This window comes from Amphibalanus amphitrite, unplaced genomic scaffold, assembly GCF_019059575.1.
Source record: "Amphibalanus amphitrite isolate SeventyFive unplaced genomic scaffold, NRLGWU_Aamphi_draft 000798F_arrow, whole genome shotgun sequence".
In the NCBI taxonomy this organism is placed as follows: Eukaryota; Metazoa; Arthropoda; class Thecostraca; order Balanomorpha; family Balanidae; genus Amphibalanus; species Amphibalanus amphitrite.
This window is the reverse complement of record NW_024882292.1, coordinates 206,081-230,122: the sequence shown is the minus strand read 5'-3', so window position 1 is coordinate 230,122 and position 24,042 is coordinate 206,081. Positions and strand designations below refer to the sequence as shown.

Here is a 24,042-nt window from a genome sequence, read left to right as displayed (position 1 = left end):
GCCATTTTCTTTAGCGATTTATTCCACCTTATTTTGATCAATTAATTTTTCTAAATTTTTCCATGAGAGGCGGTACATTTTTATTGCTAATAGGCGCTGTTTCAACTCGCTCCGTCTGACGGTCACCTGAAATCAATATAAATTCCAAAATCCGTCCAAAACGTCCATTTTTCAAAAGAAAGTGCCCTCTCCGGTGCACGTGGCGCGTGCCAACCCCTGCACCGCACACCATTCGATAGCCCGTTCGATTCTCTACACGATGCTGTTTTCCCCGTGCCGGTCTGGCCCACGGTTACCGAGATATTGCACCGGGACCGGACCCGTGTCGGACAAATTTGGCTGTTTTCGCCCGATTTCGCACGCCGATTTATACATGCAAAATCTATGACGCGAATTTGCACTTTTTGCCACGCGCCACGCGCTCGCTATCAATCCGATCGAGCTGAGACCCCTCAAAGGCACGTTGTCCATCCTTGTTCTATAAGTTGCACAAATTTCAGCGCGCTACAGTCTGACCTGTAACCCGCGCTACGTAACACCATGTCGCGACCTCGGTAACAGACAGAAACTACGTCACCACAAATAGTAATATAGATATGTTGCTGACTTACATACTCATATGTGTCGATATCGTTGAAAAATACGATGTTGCATTGTGATATACCTAACCCTCCGCCTTCTGGTTCATCTCCGTAGAGAGAGTGTGTGGCAGTTTTTCGTCGACCGGTGTGTGCAGAACCTGCACGTGGTGCTCTGCATGTCTCCCACGGGTCAGCAGCTCCAAATCCGCTGCCGAAACTTCCCTGGCCTCGTCAACAACACCACCATCGACTGGTTCCAGCCATGGCCGGAGCAGGCGCTGTACGCCGTGGCCAGTGTCTTCTTAGCCGAGGTCTGTCGGTTTATCATACTTTGTGGGCTTACCTTTTTATTTCTATCAACAAATTTCCATAGTCAGAAGTTTTTTTCATGACTTCAAATGTTTTAATGTTTACTGAACCATCAAGCATGCTTAATTTCTATGAATCCATTCACTTCACTGTCGGCTTATATTTGGAGCTCAAGATATAAGCGTACGAACAATTTGTTGTGGATTCGCAGGTGGCGTTGGTTCCAGACCAGCACCGTGCGTCTGTAGTGGCTCACGTGGTTCAGGTGCACACATCGGCACAGCTGGCCAGCGTGCAGTACCAGCAGAAGCTGCGCCGCGTCAACCACTGCACGCCCAAACACTACCTGGATTACATCAAAACCTACTTACGGCTCCTACAGGAGAGCAACGAATATAATCTCGCGCAGGTGAACTGGGCGTGAAAGTGCCTCCATTTGTGATATTTTACCGTGCTATTTCAGATAATAAGCTGGTATTGGCTATTTTTGTTTCCAGTACGTTTGTGTTATCATGAGATCACATTTTTCATAGGGATAGTTACGTGACAAAAAAAAAAAAAATGGGGACACTTGACGAAAACGAATCGTTGTTTGTAGTGTGAGCGTCTTGGCGGCGGTCTGCAGAAGATAGCCGAGGCCCGTGAGCAGATCCACGAGCTGAACCAGCTCCTTGAGGTGCAGAAGGTGGCCGTGCTGGAGAAATCGGCAGCCTGCGAGAAGCTCATTCAGGAGATCGCCCAGGGTACGCCAGGAAGTGACCGAACCTTTTATAAGACGTCGAGTATCACGCCTAGGCGCTGCAGCTTCAACGACGCAGTGTGCTTGAGTTCAATTGTCATTCAGTGAAAAAAAAAACTGAAGCTTGGGTGAAGAAATTATATGAAAAATAATGATAACTTCTAAAAGTAAATTCATTGTTCGAACAAAAGTGAAAGTTTCAAGCTCTTGGGATCTTTAGCTCTTAGCATCTGGTAAAATCTCATTAGATGACCTTGCTGACTACTTTTTGTCGCTTTACAGGCACGGAAGAGGCATCCCAGAAGAAAGAGTTTGCTATATCGAAGAGCAAAGAGATTGAGACAAGCAGCAAAGTTATATCACGCGAGAAGAGAGAGGCAGAAGAAGTGTTATCAGAGGCCCTGCCGGTCTTGGAGGCCGCTCGTCTGGCACTAGAGGATCTCGAAAAGTCCGATATCACTGAAATCAGGTGATTAAACTGGATTGGAGTGAGGAGGGCTAACGAGGCGTGACAAATTAACACGGCTATGTATGCTGTGATGGTTAGGTCTTGACGTTTTGAGCGATGTGTAACTGCAACGTTTTCAGCGCATTGAATCAAATCATTAATTGGACGAAACGCTGATAGAGTCAGATTTGCTTGTTTGTAACTTTTCGGTCACCAATTCTTGTGTCGATAGTAAGCGTACCTACATATCGCTCCGTCGGTTGATATCTCTTTTTGACATATGATCTATTTTATGCTGCAATTTTACCAGTTTGTGGAGCAGGTAAGTACTATCATGTCCCTTTCAATTTGGGTCCTCTCGTGTGTCGTTTTGCGACGCCCAAAACCAATCACAGAGGTAGGCGATCCTCCTTGGCTCTGCAAAATGGATAATGTCATTGTTTTACTGTGCGCTATTTGGTCGCACATCGCATTCGAGGGTCGCAAACGGCTTGCATTTTCAATTGTACATTACTGTCGTGTCTTTACGGTTAATATGTCGGGCTGGCACAGCTGACTGATACTGATATATGAAATACTGCTCCTGACGGGTGTTCTGCCGTACAGGTCATTCGCTACTCCACCGAAGCCGGTGCAGGCGGTCTGTGAGTGCGTGGTGGTGATTCGCGGCATCAAGGACGTCTCCTGGAAGGGCGCCAAGGGCATGATGTCTGATCCATCTTTCCTGAGGACGCTGCAGGAGATGGACGTAGATGCCATACCGCAGTCCGCCATTAAGACCGTCAAAGGATTCCTGAAGGTCAGGATTGTCGGAAGTGCCATATTTGTGATTTGGTTGTGCGACCTGCTTGGGTAGTTGGGCGTCATACAGTGCAGCGATAGTTTGGTGTCTGCTGGTGCTAGTGGATGTGTCATCTCACCAATTGTTCAAGGAACGTCGAAAACAACGTTAATTGAAGTGTTCCTCATGAAATGCGCTTATGTCTGCTAGTGGCAAATAACGTCCTACAATTTTGCTCAACCCGAGGTGCACAATCACATTATGAAAGAAATCATGTATACACCTCATCCATCGTGTAGGCAAAGACCATCACAGACAGTATTACGCATAGTGACCAGAATGACTGAATACCTACAGGGATTTGGTATAATATGAATATGCAGCAATTTGAATAATTATTAACAATGTAAAAATGATATGATTGTATGTTGTATATTCTGCCCCATTGCATGCAACGTTCTAAACTTCTTCATGTTTTGTTTTAAAGGAGCTGAAAATGAGCGAAGACGAGATGCGTGCTGTGTCACGAGCGGGTGCTGGCCTCCTGAAGTTCGTCAATGCTGTTATGTCCTACTGTGACGTACTCAAAGAGGTCCGACCCAAACGTGAGAAGGTGGCGCAGCTTGAGAAAGATTTCTACGCGGTGAGTAACCATACCTACTCTTATAATAATTGACACTGTCTTTTTTTCTTGCTTCACGTGACATGGTTTGTCCACATTTTAAATGAAATGTGAAGCTAAATATTCATTGAAGTCCGTTGTTTGGTCGAAGCATTTTCGTCAAAGAAGTTCAAAAGCTTCTTTTTACGATTAATCATAGCCCGTTTAGATCGCCTATATATACCAGTAAAATGCCTTTTGGGCGAAGAACGAGCGAGCGAGATAGTGAGCCCTGCACGTGCAGAAGGGCGAAAGGGTACTTCCAACGGGCTTGTGCAAAGCACCCTTCTAACCGGTCGCTAGCGGTGTACCAAATTTGAACGCAATCGGCCCAGCCGTTCCTGAGATCTGGAAGCGGCATTCTGCACGTGCGCACGTGCAAACGGGGTCCAAAATGACTTTTGCACGGCACCCTACTAACCGGTCCCCAACCGTGTACCAAATTTGAGCGCAATCGGCCCAGCCGTTCTCGAGATCTGGAAACGCCCCCTGCACGTGCGCACGTGCAGTAGCACCCTAACCGCAGCACATGGAAATGCATTGCCTGGTGGGTGCCTACCTGTATGCCAAGTTTCAGCGAAATCGCCCCAGTAATTACCGAGTTACTGAAATGGGAACAAATTTGGCACCTCTTATTGTTGTATTTTGCACGTGCAGTGGGGGTCACTCACATAGATGAAGATTATCCGACCTTTGGTAGAAGGGATGCAGCTACCCTATAAAAATGACCGCAAGACAATCGCTCAAGCCGCTGCTGAGATATGGGCCTCTAAAAATCATTACTTTTGCAAAACTGCTTGAACACCCTTGACTTTTCACGTGGCACGTGCCACGGCGGTCACTGAGATGTATCAAAAGTAGTCAATTACGGGGTAGAAGGGATGGGGCTACCCAGCAAAAAAGACCGCAGGCCATTCGGTCCAGCGGTTGCTGAGATATAAGCCTCTCAAAAGCGTTACAGGCCGGGCCGGGCCGGGCCGGGCCGCTCATACTGAGATTTTTCCGTTATATTGAAAAGACTTCGCTTCGCTCGCTGCGCTCGCTCGCTCGTAAACATTTTACGACAATCTTCCGAATGATCTTCTCGTCAGTTCTGTTTCCCGTTTTGTTGAGCTTCTCTCCTCTATATTTTTTTAAATTTATTTCCCTCCTTCGACCCCAGGCCAAAAAAGAGCTAGACGCAACAAATGCCGAGGTGGAGCGGATCGAGCAGCTGATGGCCGAATTGAACGCCAAGTTCGAGACAGCCAAGGAGGAGCGTGCCATTCTGCAGGCTGAAACGGAACTGATGATGAAGAGGTTGGACGCTGCCGACAGGCTCATCAACGGACTGGCGTCGGAGAATGAGAGGTGAAGAACAGTGTATTATACGCCTAATTTTAGTTGTTTCAATTGATAAAGTTGGAGCACCAATCGTATGAGGTGGAATTGCAAGCGAATGATATGACCTGCATTTTACATCCAAATGGATAGTTCGATCAGTATGGAATGAAACGTATGCATACGATCCTAATGCCCATGAGTCTTCTTTCAGATGTCCCCGTTCTCATTTTACCTGTGGCTTGTCTCGGCAGGTGGACTCAGACGCTGAAGGAGTTGGGCGAGCAGCGTATTCAGCTGATGGGAGACTGCCTGTTGAGCTCGGCGTTCCTGTGCTACGTGGGCGCATTCACCTGGGACTTCCGTAACCAGCTGGTGTACACCGATTGGCAGGCGGACTTGAGGGAGCGCGAGGTGCCGATGTCGCAGCCGTTCAAACTGGAGGCCGTGCTCACCGATGATGTGGAAATCTCCAAGTGAGTCATGGTACGAGGGATCGGCAGTGGTCAAGAAAGAGAAGAATGGGTAATGAGAGGTTGGTGAGACTCGTAGCTATTGATGCCTTTACTCAGAGTAGCAGTGAATATCGGCACACTGACACTGCTGTTTATGCCTGTTTCGCTACAGGTGGAACTCTGAAGGCCTGCCTCCAGATGAGCTCTCTGTCCAGAACGGCATCCTGACGACGCAGGGCTCCCGCTTCCCGCTCTGTATCGACCCGCAGCAGCAGGCATTGAACTGGATCAAAAAGAAGGAGCAGAACAATAACCTCAAGGTGATACATCTTACGGATTTACACGAGGCGTTAATTACAGCAGATCGCATGATCTAACCCGATTATTTAATTCTTGGAGGCATTGGCTTGTGTTCTGTGTATCCCAGGACATTCAGATTATATTGACACATGAGGCTGCGAGGTCATTTATGCTATTATGTTTGAGCATGCTGTGTTGCAATGTACAGCCCACCGCTAAAGTAATGTAGGGTTTTACCAATCTCAACGGTTGGCTTTGACTGGCGATTGTTTAATGCGGAGTGATCGAAAAGAAGATGTCAATAGCTAAAATTGTAGCTGCAAGGGTGACGATACATATGAGCTACATTCAAAGTTTCATTGTAGTCTGGCTAATCGTTCCTAAGCTTCAGAAGCAGAACATACCCATGACTGAAACCCCACATTACTTCTGCTGTGGACTGTACCAACGCATTTCTTTTATGTGCACGTATGCTTACTGCTGAGTTGACTGTCGTAATCCTTTTTGCAGGTGGTTACCTTCAGCGACAGCGACTTCCTACGGCAGTTGGAGGTAGCCATCAAGTACGGTTTTCCAGTTCTTGTACAAGACGTCGAGGAATACATCGACCCAGTGATCGACAACGTCCTAGAGCGCAACATCAAACGTAAATGACGAAATGTTTAATGCTCAGAAATTTTCCGTGATTCTGACAATGATTTGAGCAGCACGGAAGTGAAGACTTCTCTGCTTATCCCAATGTCGTGATAGCTCAAACAATATTGTGCAGCCTGTACAATAGTACAGGCTGTACTTTGCTCACAGTGAACACATCAGAAGCTTTATTTGGTGGGTCGTTGCTTCTTTAACACCTAGCGTGGTTTTCTTTTTTAGATGAACAGGGTCGTGTTTTCGTGATGCTCGGAGACCGTGAAGTGGACTACGACAATAACTTCCGGCTGTATCTCAACTCCAAGATGACGAACCCTATCTACTCCCCGGCCGTGTTTGGGAAGGCGATGGTCATCAACTACACTGTGACAACCAAGGTAACGCATTGTTCTGTAGGATATTAAAATGCAAGATTGGGATATTTGACATAATTCATGTCTTGTGATCCTGATACAGATACAGATATTAATTCACAAAAGGTCCACTCAAAAGTGTGGCTTTTCACTTTCGCACGTCACAAAATAAGACATGAGTAGACATTCACACGCAGCTACGTAAACAGGGTTAAAAGGTTAAAATGAACTAAAAGAAGATAAAGAGCACCAGTTACATAGGAAAATCCAAAATTCTTCAGTTACCGGACGCCGACCGCTTGGACTTCAGGTGTCTTTTCACGGCTGCCTTGTTCACAGTGCCCTGCGTTCTGCGCACGCTGTTATAGCCCTACACGGCGCTATAGCACAGTCGATTCCGCCCCGCCTCCGTATGTATGCTCGGCAGTGACAAGCTGTCGGCATCTCGAGTGTCGTGCTGATGCAGCCGGCTCGCTGGGGGACCAATAGTTTCATCAAGCGCCGCTGGCACACGGTGTGTCACAAGTCGATGTACGGACATAATCCTGTGGTACTGAATAAGCTGCTCAGCAGTGAGCCATCTGACATGACAGATGACGTCAGCAACGCGCTGGTGTTTGCGGCGCCCGCTCAGCACTCGCGCGGCAAAGTTTACCAGCTTTTGTAGCCGACGCTTCTCCGTCTGACCACATACACCGAACACCGACAGACAGTACCGCATCGCAGACATCATCAACGCGTCGATCAGATACTTGATCGTGTCGCGAGGCAGGGCATGTTTTGCATTGTTTAAGGCGAGCAGCATTCCTGTGCATTTTTGAACGATCAGGCTGACGTGAGACTGAAAAGACAAGTTTCGATCAAAAATAACGCCTAGATTTCGCACCTCTTTGGTAGCACGAATGGTCGATGCATTAAATTTCACAGACACATCAGGAGTAAGAGCAAGTAATTGTCTACTCCCAAATACCATAAACTCAGTTTTTGCAGCGTTCACTTTCATTCCATGGTGACAGAACCAGTCAAACAAACACTGCAGAGCAGTTTCGATCCGACTGACCAGGACAGGTAGGTCGCGTCTCTTTCCACTAGTCCATATCTGTGTATCATCAGCAAACTGAACTATGCGCACTGAGTCTGGAACGTGCAGGCACAGGTCATTGGCAAATATGCACCAGAGAACGCAACTCATCGATCCGCCCTGGTAAACGCCAACCGAGGTCTCCCTGATAGACGATCGAGATACGGATCCAAGAGCACTATTTGTAAGTTGTACTTGTTAGGTATGTCCTTCAAGATAATGTTTGATCCAAAAAGTGTCTATTCCGTACAGAGACAGCTTTTCTAATAGCTTATCGTGCGGTACCATATCAAAACACTTTGACATGTCTACCATAGCCCACAGAGTGATTTCACTTCTGTCCATCGCCCCGAGTATGTCGTCTGTCACCACGTGAAGAGCTGTTTCACACGTTTCACACCTGTTCTTGCAACGAGGCTGTAATCGTATCTCTCATTTGGTCAGGGTTTGGAAGACCAGCTGCTGAGTGTGGTAGTTGGCTCGGAGAGACGAGATCTAGAGGAGCAGCGTGAAAACCTGATCTCGGAGACAAGCCAGAACAAGCGTCTTCTCAAGGACCTGGAGGACGCCCTGCTCCGAGAGCTCTCCACCTGCCAGGTCGGTAGTGGCACTTGATCTGCTATACTCGGTGTCGGCGTGATCTGGTGATCTGTTTGGGAGTACTCAGTGAGTTTCTACCAATGCTGTTTCTCACTATCATGAGTCACTGGTTTTCCGTACGTTCATCTCACGGCCGGCCTGTCGATCCTGCAGGGTAACATGCTGGACAACACGGAGCTACTGCAGACCCTGGAGGACACCAAGGAGAAGGCCACCGAGGTGTTTGAGAAGCTCGAGCTGGCCGCCACCACGGCCACCGACATCGACCGGCTCCGAGACGGCTTCCGGCCGGTGGCCAAACGGGGCGCGCTGCTGTTCTTTGTGCTCTCGGACATGGCCACCGTGAACTCCATGTACCAGTACTCGCTGGCCGCCTACCTGCAGGTGAGTTCCCCGTCACACACATTAATCACAATATTGCATTACCAGTATAACGCCTTTTGGGGCGACTAACGGAGCGAGCGAGAGGGTAAGCCTTGCACGTGCGAAATTTCGAGGGGGTACCTCCAGCTGACTTGTGCAGTGTGCACGGCACCCTACTAACCGGTCTCTAGCGATGTGCCAAATTTGAGCACAATCGGCCCAGCCGTTCTCGAGATCTGGAAGCGGCACCCTGCACGTGCGCACGTGCAAAATGGGTCCCAACTGACTTTTCCACGGCACCCTACTAACCGGTCCCTAGCCGTGTACCAAATTTGAGCGCCATCGGTCCAGCCGTTCTCGAGATCTGGAATCGACCCCGGCACGTGCGCACGTGCAGCAGCACCCCAACTCTGGCACATGGATATGCATTGCCTAGTTGGTGCCTACCTGCATGCCAACTTTCAGCGCAATCGGCCAAGTAGTTACCGAGATATTGCAACAATTACAAAAGTGACACCTCTTCGTTTTGCACGTGGCACGTGCATAAGGGGTCACCCACATGCATCGGGAATAGTCCAATACTTGGTAGAAGGAATGAAGATACCCTACAAAAATTACCGCATGTAAATCGGTCAAGTGGTTGCTGAGATATAAGTGTCGTAGAATCGTGACCACGGCCGGCCGGCCGGCCGGCCGCTCATACTCAGAAATTTCCGTTATTCTACGTAAGACTCCGCTCGCTTCGCTCGCTCCGTAATAAGCCCTTTTTATATAAGTGTTCACGACATGACACAGCATGGTTGCGATACCTGGTTTTAACGAGCTTTGTCACTTGCTTTGCCTTTTGGCTTTATGGCACTTGTATCTAACGGCTATATTTTTTTCAGGTGTTCTCGTACTCACTGAAGAAGAGTATGCCGGACACAGTACTAACAAAGCGGCTCAGGAATATTATCGACACTCTCACCGAAAACGTGTATGACTACGGATGCACTGGTGAGCGATTACTACATTTTGTCATCGCCAATGGCAACCGGCGGTCGTACCCAGTCGAGGCTTCGCGCATTTGTATCAAGTCTGGTGTAATGAACAGCATAGGCGGCGGAACGGGGGAGGGGGCACCGGGGCACCGGTCCCCCCTTGATTTTGACATTTTAACATTAGCCCTATGGGCGTTGCATGGAAAGAATGGGACCAAAAGTCGGCAGTGCCCCCCCCCCCTTAATTGAAGGTGTTCCGCCGCTACTGTGTTTTAGGGCCTTGGCCGCTACTGATGAACCGCACCAACAAATCGAAACAGTCACAAGATTAAGCGTCACAGCGAATTTTGTAGCGGTTATTTTCATGTATTTGTGCTGATTTCAGGCATCTTCGAGCGGCACAAGCTGCTGTTTTCCTTGCAGATCACCGTCACCTTACAGCGCAGCGAGCTATTCGTCACTCAGCCTGAAGTGGACTTCTTCATAAAAGGTGAGAGGGTTAACCATGACATGAGCATCAAAAGGAAGTTGAAATATTGACTCATTTGTCAAGCAAGGTTTAAAAACCGAAGAAAAACAAAGATATCCTCTATTCTATAAAAATTTAAAGGGTGTGGAAAATAGCATTGCAAAACAGTTTTGAAACTCCCGACAGCTAACTATTGAAATGCTGGCTGCCTTTGGCAAAATACAAAAGATGTGGCGCATACGATGAAATAAGCCTTTTTCAGGAAACGTTTCGGTTGAAAAAACGTCGACCGCCAAACCTGCCGACTGGATACCTGACAAGGTGAGGATTTTTGACGTTTGAGATGAACTTGATGTTGAGTATTATACCGGTTGGAATTGAGGAATAAACTTCAGCGAACGAAAACATGCATTCTTGCCCACCAATAATATCGTTAATTTGCCTGTCTCGTTTTAGGGCTGGGAGGATATTTGTCGTCTCACAATGGACTTCCCCGACCTCTTTGGAACGCTCCCGAAAGACATCCAAAAGCGGGCCGAACAGTGGCATCAGGTGAGATCACACTCGGCGATCAATTGCTCATCATTGAATGTTGAGGGCATGGCGCAGTGAATGCCCGTTCCACATTTGGTGGATATTGGATCCAACTGCCTTCCAGACGCCCTATGTTGTGGTTCCGAAGATTACAAGTAGCTGTCTGAGGGTGTTGGCCGGCTGTCATATAGGCTTTCCAAGTGATACGTTTCCATTGAACATGTTTCAGTGACTGTCTGATACTCTGCCGCCAGTGGTACTCGAGCGAGCGTCCCGAGGCCGAAGAGCTGCCGGGCGTTTACGAAAAGCGCTGCACGCCGTTCCAGCGGCTGATGGTGCTGAGGTCGTTCCGCGTCGACCGCGTCTACCTGGGCGTCACCGACTACGTCAGCGAGATCATGGGAGAGAAATACGTCACGCCGCCCGTACTCAGGTCCTGACATGGCTGGTTAACCTTGCGTGTTTGTTCATATTCAACAGGAAATAATTTTGAAGAACGGGCTGGACCGATGGAAACTGAAATTATGTTTTCAGTTGTCATCGTATGTATTGTTGGCAGATTTGAGGCGATCCTGGAGCAGTCGGCTCCGACCACGCCGGTGGTGTTCATCCTCTCTCCAGGCGCCGATCCGGCCGGAGATCTGATGAAGCTGGCGGACAGAAACGGCTTCGGCTCCAGCCGCATCAAGTTCCTGTCGCTGGGACAGGGCCAGGAGGAGGTACAACTTGCTAGTGGGAGTCACGATTGTCGCTCTTTTCAAGGGCCGCTGCAGCCCAGTGTGTTTCTACCGTGCCACTCTTCAAATGGAATAGTTACGGCCGTGTGTCGTAAGCTTTAGTAACCGTAGCGAGCAAGTACTTGATAATGGTGACACAAATTAGCGTGGGAAGTAGTTCGGCCGCCCTGCGACAGACAGTTAGTGATGGTGATGGATGGAGTGTGTACGGCTGTCATCTAAAGCAGATAGTGGTTGACACGCGGGCCGTGCGCCGTCAGGTGGCGATGCGGCTGATGGAGGCGGCGGTGGCGCGCGGCCACTGGCTGATGCTGCAGAACTGTCACCTGCTGGTCAGCTTCCTCAGGCAGCTGGAGAAGGAGGTGGAGCGTCTGCACAAGCCGCATCCCGACTTCAGACTGTGGCTCACCACAGACCCCACGCCCGGCTTCCCGATCGGCATTCTGCAGCGCTCGTTCAAGGGTAGGGCCCAACCGGCCGACTGAAGGCGAGACGCCGTGTTACAATGCAGAGATTTGACATGCCGTAAGAGTTGCTCGGTATGCCGTAACCGTGCCTCGACTTGCGGTAAAAATATATCATTGGCATTCTAGCCGTTTTTGTTCTGCAGTGTTGGAAATATACCGGGAATAATTCGTTTCTTCGATTTGCAGAACAATCACAACCCGATGTGTGATCGGCTCGGGACTTCACTGGGAAGCTGATGTGTTGAATAATTGCATCTTGTTTGATGTTCTGTATTCACTTTCGTTTTCGTGCAGTGGTGACGGAGCCGCCGAACGGTCTGAAGCTCAATCTGCGCAGCACATATTTCAAGATGCCCAGCGCCGTGCTGGACACCAACTCGGAGCACCCGGCCTTCCCCACGCTGGTCTACGTGCTCAGCTTCTTCCACGCCGTTATACTGGTCAGCAGGGATAGCACAGCTATCATGTATCCGAGCTTAACTTCTATAAGTGTCATTCGTATTGTATTTACATGTAGCATTAATGATGCTTCCGAAACATAGTATCGCTTTGTGACGATAAACTGCTCACTTGAATATCGAGTTTTGCTGGGGTTTTTTCCTGGATTCTGGACTTCCCGACGTCCTTCCCGTTCTGTCTATTACAGGAGCGGCGCAAGTACGGACGTATTGGCCTGAACGTGGCCTACGACTTCAACGAGTCGGACTTCAACGTGTGCTTGGACCTGCTGACTACCTATCTGAACAAGGCGCTCGAGTCCAAGGACACACGCCTGCCCTGGGGCAGTCTCAAGTACCTAATGGGAGAGGTGCGCAGCTGCATTGTTTGATTTTCCTGGTTCTTAAGCGCATAAAACTAGCATAATCGGCATATTAAAGCAATAATCGGCGTGTCGTAAACAGTCGCGGTGCCAAGGTTGTCGTGTCCTTTACTGTGTCCCAATTCCCAGGTGATGTACGGAGGCCGTGTGATCGACGACTTTGACCGACGCGTCGTCTCCACTTACATGGACGAGTACATGGGAGACTTTCTGTTCGACACCTTCCAGCCGTTCCACTTCTACCGAGACGGTCAGGTGAGTAGCGTAGGTCAGCCAACCGCCGCCGGGAGCCGGTCAGCGCCGGATAACGGCTATAGAGGCAGTCACGCCTGACTGCCTGAGGTTTTATTGGTGATAGCCACTGTTCATAGACCGCGGTTATCTAGCGCATTGGAAGTTTGGCGTATCCTCTGAGGCGGTGTTTTGTTCGACTCTCGGAGCTGAGGTAATTATGGTGAAGATTCCCTCTATGCGAGTTGTGCGACTAATGTAGTTCGCTCTGCTCTAATCTAGTCCTCGTGTATGGCCGTCTGCTGCCAGGTGGACTACACGATCCCGGAGGTGGGTAACCGGGACAGCTACATTGCCAGCATCGAGGAGCTACCGCTGGCCAGCGGGCCGGAGGTGCTGGGACTGCACCCGAACGCCGAGATCGGCTACTACACGTTCTCGGTGCGCGACATGTGGCTGCACCTGGTAGAGCTCCAGCCGCGCACCGGTACGGCCCATACGCCTGCCACGCTGCACTGAGGATAAGCTGTGAGGAATGGTCACTACTGTTTTATCATGCAGCTAGTCATTTTTTACGAAATATTGACATTGACCCCTTCTGTTTCAGGCACGAGCGACTCTGGGGTCAGCCCGGAGGCGTTTGTCGGTAAGCTGGCGTCGGACATTCTGTCTCGGATGCCGGTCGTGACGGACCTGCGCCGGTTGCGGCGCCAGTACGCCGCCAGCATGACGCCCACCACCGTGGTGCTGCTCCAGGAGCTCGAGAGGTTCAACTACCTCATCGTCAAGATGCAACAGACGCTCTCCAATCTCGGCAAGGTGATACAGCAAGAAATTGAACCAATCGTGTACCCAGGGAACAGTATTATTTCACTTTGCATATGCCTTGAATATGATAAGACAAACGGTTTGTTTCTCGGTGCAACGGTCGGCAGACTGACTGTGGCTTTTGTCCACAGGCTCTGGCCGGTGAGATCGGCATGGACGCCGAGCTGGACAACGTGTTCCGGTGTCTGTACAACGGCCAGCTGCCGGACTCGTGGCGCAAACGGGCCCCCATCACGTGCAAGTCGCTCGGCGGCTGGATGGAACACTTCCAGCGGCGCGTCCAGCAGTATAACGACTGGGTACGATCTGAGGGTCGCGTGACGGCTCACGCATATTTTGTGTATTGACCAGTCGTGGTACTTGTCGCTTCCTTTCTGTTCGCTTTTATTTCTTGGGTCTATCGCTTTTGGTTCTTCACGCATATTGGTATGAATTTGATTATCAGCGTTGTGTACCTAAATCCTGTTCGGTGCTGCTTACTATAATGCCGCTGGATGTTACATGCACTAGCTGGAAAGGTATGTCCCGCTGTTATTTATTTCATTTTTTCAGATCAACTCTGGCGAGCCGCAAGTGATCTGGCTGTCGGGTCTGGCCATCCCCGAGTCGTTCCTGACGGCTCTGGTACAGGCCACGTGCCGCAACTCGGGCTGGCCGCTCGACAAGGCCACACTGTTCACCCAAGTGACGCAGCACTCCAACATGGAGGAGGTGCTCGAGAGACTCACCGGGGTGAGTCGGATGAGAGCAGAAGTGGATAGGTTGACGTGTGAGGGCCGTTGGGATGAAGTTTGTCTGGATACAGTTAATTGGCATAAAGGATTTTCAAAAACAGCTTTGCTGGTTGTTCGGTTGTCAAGTTCTGCGGCGTGCATTTACTTTCTTCTTAATTTGTAGACAGGCACTACAAAAATGTTAAATTAAAACAAACCATGTCCTCCAAAAGTCAGCTCAGGGTGTGACTGAGATGTGACAGTGTCTGCTGTCTGGTTGGTGCAGGGCTGCTACGTGGAGGGCCTGTACCTGGAGGGAGCTGGCTGGAACATAGAGGAGGGTCACCTGGAGCGGGCCAAGCCCGGGGAGCTGATCCAGGAGCTGCCCATTCTGAAGGTGGTGCCCATCGAGGTGCACAAGCTCAAACTGCAGGTCAGTCGGGGAAGGGGTGGCTATGTTGTCAACGCCAGCCCCGAGACTTTCGTAGAAGTTCATTTGCATGCAAGGTCTTACTTTGTTATTCAGGATAAGCTTTTCAGGGTGCTTGGGTCGTTTGTTCTAAATCCGTTCCATTGTTTATGCTAAATAGCTGATAAGGCAGTGGCCGGTCTGTTCCTGACGGCGCGGCGCCCTCTCGCTGGGTGGACAGGACACGTTCCGCGCGCCCGTGTATGTCACCTCCGACCGGCGTAACGCCGCCGGCGTCGGCCTGACGTTCGAGGCGGACCTCTACACCAAGGAGCACCTGTCGCACTGGACGCTGCAGGGCGTCTGTCTGCTGCTCAACACCGACTAGTCGCCGGGCACGGGACCGCGCCGCCTCACTGAACGGGTTAAGCTTTGCCAGGGAGATCTGGGGCAGCGCTGGGGGAAGGGGACGGTGCTCAGTGCTCTGAGGCGTCCTCCGCTGCAGACGAGTCATGCGAGCAGCGACCTGAGATGTGATCTCGAGAACGAATCGATTCTAGTCGATCTCAGTTTTGTTGTATTGTATTGTTGTGTAGCGACTGTGTGTACAAATCATGGACCAATCTACGCTGTGAAGCTATTAACTACGACATCTGATGATGCGTAGCAAAAGTTGTGTTTATATTAAAATCATGTATTCATTATTCAGCACTAATATAATGTCTTATGCAGCATCATAACGTTTTTTTATGCTAACAAGGGTCTACGATAATGGCCGTATTCTGTCATGCAAAAGCGCTTCTTTCGGCCAAATTACCTGGCAACCGGGTATAATCACATTTGAGTCATTTTCTAATAGTCAGGGCATGACATGAGACGACTATGGTATACGTGGTGAATCACCCGATCGGCTAAGGAGAAACAGTGAATGTACCTAAACAAACAATCAATATTCTACACACGGGAGGGGCGGAGAGGCAATATGCCGATACTGGACCTCGACCTGAGGCAATACATACAACGCTGGTGTACGAATAAAAAAGTACAAACAGGCCCACAATCGCCCATAAGTCGGCGGCTGGCCCACAGTCAGAATGCCGCTGAACGGTTCAACATTTTCGAACTGCTGTGGCTGCAGCAGCCGTCACTGACCACTGCGTCCCGGTTGTAACCCTGAGAAGGTTTTGGACCTGGCGGGTTCTGAGCCACTTTCCTTGCGTACACAACCCGGCGGACTCCCCGGCCGTTGAGAGTGCGGTGTCCGTTGGACTGGCTGGCTTCAGCGTGACGCCGTCCTGAGGAAGGTGAGAACCGGAGTCTGCAGATGATGCCCTTGTTGCACCGCCGATGAACCAGCTGAAGACTGAGACGTCGGCCTGTCGACATAGTGCATGGGTTAGGATGGCTGATCGCCGCAACTGATTGAAAATGTCGCGGACCTGAAACTATTCTCCCATTTCTGTAACATCGGTTTTTGCTTTTTATACTGCAATCATTGAGAGAGATTGTCGCAGTTCATCAGTTATTATGGTGCAAACTATTGGCCGAAAGACCCTGTTAAAGCTACATAAAAATTGGACAATTCAAACCGTTCCATCAATGCTCGTATGAAATAATGGCATAACTTCTATACCCATTTGCTATTCTTGGTAGTGAAAACGTTTTCAAATGTGACAAGCGCACAAAACCTGTCACAAACTTCCTCGGTAACAGTCAGTTCTTACCGTGGCGCTTACTCGAAGTCCGTCTGCGCGCCCCAGCCCTGTCGGCAGAAGACGCACTCCCTGCCCCGGTAGCGCTCTATGGCGGTATCGAGCAGCTGCAGCAGGCGGAGGGCCTCGGCGTTCACCAGATCGGCGCCACTCGTGTCCAGGCTACGCCGCTTGAAAAACCCGTTCCAGCCGTCCTGTCAGTAGAGAGCAAAACCTGACGTCAGGTGGTCACCGGTAAAATCATGCAACGCTTGGTATTTAACTTTGTGATAAAATCCATGAGCAAGAGGGATGATCTTGGTGGTAATTTTGCTGAAGACTTTATATTTGTGAACGTCATGTCGCATCTTACAGCTTTGATAAATGGACTTACGCTAGCCACGGCGTTGAGGGTGACAAGCAGAATGTAGCCGATCACCGATGCCACGGCGAAGAGGTACGTCAGGAAGCGCAGCACGCCGTCGAACGTGACGAAGCGCGGCCACTTGAACTTGGACCTCGTCCTCTTCTTCTTCTTCTTCTTGGGACGGCTTTTGTAGCCGTGGCCGTGGCCGCCACCACTCGAGTCGCGTGACCAGATCCTGCCGCAATACAGCGTGAGTCGACAGTCATTGGTGGTTGTTTGCTAAGCTCAGGATTCAGACGAGGTGGCAACAGTCGGGTCGAAAATATCGGGCTTATGAAACATGGGTCACTGAAGCGTAATGCGCACTGAAGCAAGTATCACTGGATGACCAATGACAAAATAAATCAAGTATGATACAGTCACATAAGGATCCCATCACAATTGAAAAAGCTAACTAACTGAGTCGTGTGATTTCGAGAGTATAAGCTGGCTCAGCGTGCCGCCCGGCCCGGCCCGGCCGGCCGGCCGCCTCCTGACGGTATAATGGTGGGAGCGTGCTGCGGAGGCGGGCCGGGCGGCGATTTTGGTCCGCGGTATCCGACCCAATTAGCTCCCGATCGGGCTGATAGTGCTGTCGGCACACTTCTCCAGTGAACGATGGTCTCTTGAAAACGGCCATAACCATAGCCAACTGACCACAGGAAGAGCATGAGAATGTAAACGAAGAGTGAGGGAGAAGAGGAAGATGGAACCACAGATGGTCTAGTTTTTAGGACAGGTTGTAAAGCCGCGCCCGTATCCTTGTGAACCTGCTTTGATTTTCGTTAGTCCAAATTCGTCGAAGCGGAACACACGGTCCCAGGCCCATCCGTGGCCATCCATGCGTAACCGCATAGGTTGGCTACTACAATTGCGATTAGAGCTCTGTTTTGAGCAGCGATATCTCGCACCTAATTGTATTTGAGATTTCACTGGTAACAACTCGGATGCATGAATAGAGTAAGGCTCTGCTGGAAATCCCTTTAATACGGGTACGTTTAAAGGTGAGCTAGGCTCTCCTTATTCGGACAGTGTAGAGCATCATAAATGCTCTATTAACGTTTTACCCTTGTTAGCCACGGACAAAGTCCATTGTTTGCTCAGATGAGAGGAATTTTGGTCTAACTTCATTGAAAAGTCATTCAGAATTGTTTAATTAATCGCGCTCTATCTGGGGCATGACTGTGCACCTACATGTGACGCGAGGAGATGCCTATTGCATGTTTTTCTTGCCACGAATATGACTGATCTGTCGTGGTTCCCAGTTGCTAAAAAGTCTAACAGTTTGGTGGTTATCCAATTATCAATGGAAATCACTGCATCTGGCTCAATCAGGGTCTGTTGTGTACCGAAGCATCCATGCAACGCTTGCGCTGAGAACTACATAGTGTCATGACATACAATATACCTACATTGCCTACGTCTAATAATTATCCGCACTAAAGGTCCCGAACCTTCCTCAGACGTGGTTTTGGTTTTAGATGTGTTATAAAATATATGTGGACCCGTACAAGTCACACCGTGCTGAACGCTCTTATTCCGAAGACGGCCTGTAAACCCGCGCCCCAGTGGCGGTCTCAGCCAACTTCGCCCTAGTGGGGGGGCATATGTTACCACCCACCTCTAACTCAAAAACTAAGAGGGCTAGAAAGACGCGGTAAAAAGCAGTCGATAGCTCTCAATGCGTACGTTTGAAAGTATTTCAGTCATTTTTCATCTTAGAGCAATATTGGGGTCACCAGAGGTCATCAAAGGTCAAAATTTGACAATGGTCATTACATTTTTCAGAAAACATGCCGTTATCTTAGGAACTATGGTAGCTAGAAAAACGCATGGAAAAGCAATCGATAGTTCTTGAACTCTTCTTTTGAAAAGGTCATTATCAAAATTGACCTCAGGTCACGGGTTTAGCCTCCAGAGGGCAAAAACTCCAAAAATAGCTGTTTTTACGAAAAGTGTTTTTCGACAATAACTTTCGACAACAAAAAGCCACGACATTTCTATTGCCATAATCGTGTTCCTCTCGCCGAGACGCGTCGAATGAACTATAATTTGACCTTGAATGGTCAACTTGAAAATTTGACCTCAGGTCAAGGTCATGACCTGACCGGAAAAGGTCATGTTGCATATCAGTCGATGCGTCTCGGCAAGACAAACACAATGAGACCATCCCCAGCGTTCTATCTCTTTCCAATCGCGAGTTATTGGCAAAAATCTGTTTGTAGCCTCAAATGACCTCGGATGACCTTTCTAGAGGCTATCAGCAAAAATGACACCCTGGTCATCACGGGTGGTCCAAATCATTGTGATTCTGAAATATTTGGACTGTTCCTATGCGTACACACGGATCTAGAGGCATTTTCATTTTTCTCCATTGACTTGTAATGGAAAGGTCACGCCACTGACCTGACCTTAGGTCACGGATATAAAAAATCCGAGATATACAAAGTGTAGGCGCCCATAACGTCATGCATTCCACCAAGTTAAAAACCTTTCTGACAATCACTGCAGGCTGGACATGATTGCAAACTTTTTTAGGGTTGGTCAGTTAACTTGACCTGGTGACCTGACCTGACATGACCTGGGGTCAAAAATTTCATACATTGTCCAAAATTGATGTACGAAAAGCTACCCCAAGCGGCGCGGCGCTACGCGCCGCGGTTTTTTATTTACACGCAAAAAACGCGACAGGGTGGTAACATATGCCCCCCCCCCCCCCACTGGGGCGAAGGTTAACGATTGTCTCCAGACATAAGTGCGACGAACCTTTGTGTTTCAGAGCGTGACGGCCCCGTTAGTCCGAGATACATATTTGTCGGATTCGCCCGATTCCGGAGACGTGCGCCTAATTTCTTGTCTGATCCGAGTCTGACCGATGTCAAAGGCACGCGTCAATACTGTGCATGAAACAATCATGGACATGTTGGCTTATATAGCGTTTGGGTATCTGGCTGCCTAAGTCATTGCTGGAACTTGGGAAATTGAGTCATTGAAGCTGCGCTGTATACATTGTACATTGTAATTAACCGCAGGTTGGTTTGAAATAGACAAACACTATTCGTTAGAATTGTGTTTTCTATTGAAAAACAACCGGAGCTACTTACAAGATACCAGTTTTCCCGGTATTCTTTAGACTGATACAGGATACTCATGAGCGGTTAGCGCTGACTGTGCCCTGGCAGTCCTGACCGGCTCTGACGTTCGACCTATACCCTGTTTGAACCTATCTTAGCCGTCATTTGTCCCTTCAGCTGTCAATAATATCGGTGAATGTCGGTGAACTGACCTGGGTTAATATCGGTACCGCCGGGCTGGTCACGGCCCGTCGAACGGTCGACTGTGCTTGGAGCTCACTCTCGGTGGGAAGGAATGCAACGAACACGCTCGAAACCCACGGACCATCACCCCGTGCTGCGGTCTTATCCGTTATTAATGGTGATATGGACTGTCGGTCCATGGGCCATGAAATATATCAAACCGTGGAACATTTGAGATTCGATCTATGATGCATAGTCAGATGCGGCTCGCCTCTTTCGCATGGTGTCACTTATTGTGAAATCGTCTGCTGCGAATATGGAATTCAACGTCTTATTTAAGTCTTACTTCTTATTTTACTTAATTCTTCTTATTCAACATAACGTTAGATAGGGCCAGAAACCCAGTCTTTACTTACGTGCGGGTAACTAACATCCTGATAGCTACTTCAGAGGAAAAGACTTATTCGGTCACCCGTCTGATGGAGCGCCCGTCCAACGTTGCAGGGCAGGTAGTGTGCTCAGTCACGGGATGATGGCTGGATCAGTCGCGGGCAATACTGGGACAAAATGGATGTCTACCTATTGTGTCAATAACGGCCGGGTCGGAGCCTTACCTGCGTATCATGGCCTCGGCGAAGTCGAGCACTCTGGAAGACATCGACTTGCTCGTCTTCGTTTTCTTCTTACGTCTCCGTTTGGGCCGTTTGGTGGTGTGCTCATGACTATAGTCGTAGTCATAGTAGTCGCCGTAGTCGTCCGAGTCCCTGTTGTAGGTGTTGGTCAGTCCGTGCTGGTGGCTGTCCCCTCGCGAGTAGGAGGAGTAGGTGTCCACCTCGCCGCCGTGGTGGTGGCTGTCGGCCCGCGAGTAGGACGAGTACGTGTCCGCCTCCGCGCTGCCGCGGGAGCCCGTCGCCGAACCGTAGTCGCTGTAGTCGTTCCGGGTGCGGTAGTCGTTGTTGTACAGCCGGTCGTAGCTGTCCAGCCGTCCCCGGTGGCCCGTCTGACTGTAGTCCCTCCTGGCGCTCTCACTGGCCGGACTGGTCCTGTAGTAGTCGTCGTACGCCCTGTCCAGGTTCAGGAACGACTTGTCGATGGGGATGTAGCGGTAGACGATCTGTTTGTGCGCGGCCGCGTGCGGCAGCTCCTGTTTCTGCTGGCTGGCGCCGACAGAGGACGATGCACCGACCGCCGCGGCACCGACGGCGGCCGCCAGCAGCAGCGCCGGCAGGCCGCGCCGCGCCGACATGGCGTGCTGCCGCCGCCGCATCGGAGCGTCGAGTGACGGTCGGCCGGGCGTCCTGCGTCCTCCGTCGGTCGGCCCGGCGCCTAATTGGTCGGCCCGCCGCCGCCGTCGATGTCCCGGTTCGACGCCGGCCCGTCCCACATGTCCTGCGGCCCGGCGCGCGCCGCCATCCGCCGTCCGCCCGGCGTCCTACACCGCCCGGCCGCCACATACCCACCGACCGCACGCCGTCTGTCGGCCGCCGGCTGTCAGATTCTACTCGTATTGTCGCTCACAGCTCATAAGTCACGTGGCGGGGCCACCAGTGCCGCTGTGTGGAACCGCGCTACGTTCTGGCGCATTCTGGGCCATCCCGCAGCGTCATTCCTCTGAGTGCTTTCCGGCGGTATCGTCCTTTACAATGCTGACCAAATTATTGCGAATTGCTTGTAGCGGCGTAATGTCTGATTAGTTCCGCCGCACACCGGCCGGCCATACCATAGTCCTGGACCACGCTCAGATCGGAGAAAATGTCGTGTCAGTAGACTGAAGGGCCGACTTAGTCATTTCAGATGAGTCGCTTTAGTTAGGTTTTGGCTATCTTCTGGCCATTCGGTCTTTTCCGCTTCCTCTGTTTCGTGCAGTCCTATTCACATCGGATCATAGTGAATCCTGTAGGTAGTGCCGGTTCAGGAAATATGTCCTGGCTTCGCCATGGCTGGAAAGGTAGCCCGGTGAACTAAAACTTATTTACAACATATCGGTTCTTTCGTGTGTAAAAGCCTGATTTGTAACTTTAAATCATTCGTATGAATCCTATCTCCCCCCCCCCCCCCTCTCATGTCTCAAAAACTCCCCGTTCATCTTCCCAGTGTTATTGTGGAGTGGGGCGTTGCAGTTCCTTATCGCTGTCGCCTGCGCGGTGCTTGTGTCGTGTGGGGCGTTACAGTCACTGCACTGGTGCGCGCAGTGATAGTATCTTGTGCTGAGTCGTAGTCTCCAGCCAGCTAGTCTATCGGAGATTGCACGTGTGATTCGTGTGTGGCTTATTTAAAATCATTATTTTTCAAGGCGTGTTATGAGCATTCTTTGAAACGCCGATTGGATTATCAGTGTGTCATTCGAAAATTGAAAGCACAACGTTTCAGTGAAATCTAACACACTAACATTAATAGAGAAACTAAATAAAAATCGTATCAAGCATGCAATCAGGAAACGCTCCGTAAACGTTTCCATCGCTCCTGCCGCGCTGCGTTCTATCAATCTGATAATGAGGTTTCCGAATTCCGTCCATCTATTCGACGGCGCAGTACGAGTACGGTACGGATCACCCGTCGTATCACCCGTATACCGTTTGCACGCGTCTGGCCCCGCCCGCCATGTGCTCAGTAGACTGCTCAGGAATCGGACACCGCACCTCATTACGCAGCGCCGGCATATGGCCACCGCCCGGCCGGTGCCGTTCCGAATCTGCACCGTTCGCCGGCCGATATTGTGGGCTTTGATCGATCGGACCTGTGCAGTCAGTCGAGACAATCCTTCAGGGCGGTCAGGTGTCCAATCTGGACCACTCTGGAACCAAGCGTATGGTATTGGTGATGTTTGGGCGGCTCTGAGCGTTACGAACAGCGAGCAATCAAACCATGGAGCAGCTGGCCTTACTTTGGGTGCTAGAGTGCTTTCAGTGCATCTGTACCTATGTGTGAACATAGGCGACAGTAGGCTGTTATTGCGGTATGTGTGAATGCAATGCAGTTCGTTCGTAATTGGGTTATGGGCTAATAGGTATGGATGGATGGTAATAGGTAATGGATGAATTAACAAACATATGGCTGGTGTCAGAGCACATGACATTGAAGGATAAGAGACATCGGACCATAAGTGGGCCAAAGCATCCATCGGTCCGGTAATCGCCGAGTTCATGGGTGGCCGCCCAGGACAGGCTTTCGAGTTACCTGGACCACCATTAGGGGACGGAGCTCACCGACAAGCCACTTACGTACCTGGTGATCGGGGACTCCGCGGCACGAAAAAAAACGACTGAGGATGGCACAGAATCGGAGCGACGCGACGGTAGGAGATCACTGAGAATAAGGTTATTGGTTGTGCATATGTTCGAAGGTGCCTGCAGTTTGACTGCACAGTGCGACGCATCTGTGCATGATGAGCCTGGGTGAAGGACAAAGGTCACCACTTGCACGTCTGCAAGAGTGGCATTGACCTAAATACATTATCGGTAGGTAGCCCAATACGGACTTCTCGAATGTATGTGTTGGCAAATAGAGAACGCCGATTGAAAGGAGTTCTGCAGCGGTAACGAGAAGCTCCACTCGGAAAATGATTTTACAGAGCTGTAACTGAAAGGTTAGCCAAGCCACAAGGAAGAACATGCTACGGATGCCAAACCCAGTAAACATGACGACGTCGGCCCGACGTCGGGCCGAGGCTCGGCCCGACGTCGGCCCAACGTCGGTTCAACCTCGGCCCGACATCGGCTGCACGTCGGATATGCCCGCATGTTCCGACGTCCAGCCGAAGTCCAGCCGACTTCGAGCCGACGTCGGGCCGAGATCGTTTGCCGAGGTTGACGAGATCGTTTGTCGTTGGACCGACGGGGCCGACGTCGGCATGTTTAT

The 24,042-nt window shown here is 50.2% G+C and overlaps 2 protein-coding genes across 2 annotated transcripts in view; one reads left to right on the top strand and one right to left on the bottom strand.

Moving 5' to 3' along the window:
• The window catches only part of LOC122366338 (dynein axonemal heavy chain 10-like), a 59,606-nt gene extending 44,042 nt beyond the window's left edge, over positions 1-15,564 (top strand). The window contains exons 64-92 of the mRNA XM_043338507.1: positions 697-892; positions 1,102-1,299; positions 1,489-1,633; positions 1,912-2,098; positions 2,684-2,876; positions 3,346-3,501; positions 4,682-4,869; positions 5,094-5,315; positions 5,467-5,614; positions 6,105-6,240; positions 6,468-6,622; positions 8,124-8,276; positions 8,433-8,663; positions 9,530-9,638; positions 10,008-10,112; positions 10,354-10,412; positions 10,548-10,643; positions 10,880-11,058; positions 11,185-11,344; positions 11,623-11,824; positions 12,124-12,269; positions 12,476-12,637; positions 12,779-12,904; positions 13,190-13,367; positions 13,488-13,699; positions 13,840-14,007; positions 14,261-14,440; positions 14,708-14,854; positions 15,072-15,564. Of these exons, the coding sequence (XP_043194442.1) occupies positions 697-892; positions 1,102-1,299; positions 1,489-1,633; positions 1,912-2,098; positions 2,684-2,876; positions 3,346-3,501; positions 4,682-4,869; positions 5,094-5,315; positions 5,467-5,614; positions 6,105-6,240; positions 6,468-6,622; positions 8,124-8,276; positions 8,433-8,663; positions 9,530-9,638; positions 10,008-10,112; positions 10,354-10,412; positions 10,548-10,643; positions 10,880-11,058; positions 11,185-11,344; positions 11,623-11,824; positions 12,124-12,269; positions 12,476-12,637; positions 12,779-12,904; positions 13,190-13,367; positions 13,488-13,699; positions 13,840-14,007; positions 14,261-14,440; positions 14,708-14,854; positions 15,072-15,218 (4,684 nt within the window). The 3' untranslated portion in view covers positions 15,219-15,564. The remainder of the gene's footprint in view (positions 1-696; positions 893-1,101; positions 1,300-1,488; positions 1,634-1,911; positions 2,099-2,683; positions 2,877-3,345; positions 3,502-4,681; positions 4,870-5,093; positions 5,316-5,466; positions 5,615-6,104; positions 6,241-6,467; positions 6,623-8,123; positions 8,277-8,432; positions 8,664-9,529; positions 9,639-10,007; positions 10,113-10,353; positions 10,413-10,547; positions 10,644-10,879; positions 11,059-11,184; positions 11,345-11,622; positions 11,825-12,123; positions 12,270-12,475; positions 12,638-12,778; positions 12,905-13,189; positions 13,368-13,487; positions 13,700-13,839; positions 14,008-14,260; positions 14,441-14,707; positions 14,855-15,071) is intronic.
• On the bottom strand, positions 15,561-21,507 carry LOC122366337. The gene is made up of 4 exons (XM_043338506.1): positions 20,799-21,507; positions 16,916-17,123; positions 16,555-16,736; positions 15,561-16,206 (listed from the first exon to the last, which is right to left on the bottom strand). Exons 1-3 carry the CDS (start codon positions 21,449-21,451, stop codon positions 16,563-16,565), a joined length of 1,035 nt encoding a protein of 344 aa, XP_043194441.1. The 5' UTR covers positions 21,452-21,507; the 3' UTR covers positions 15,561-16,206; positions 16,555-16,562.
• Between the last annotated feature and the right edge of the window lie 2,535 nt (positions 21,508-24,042).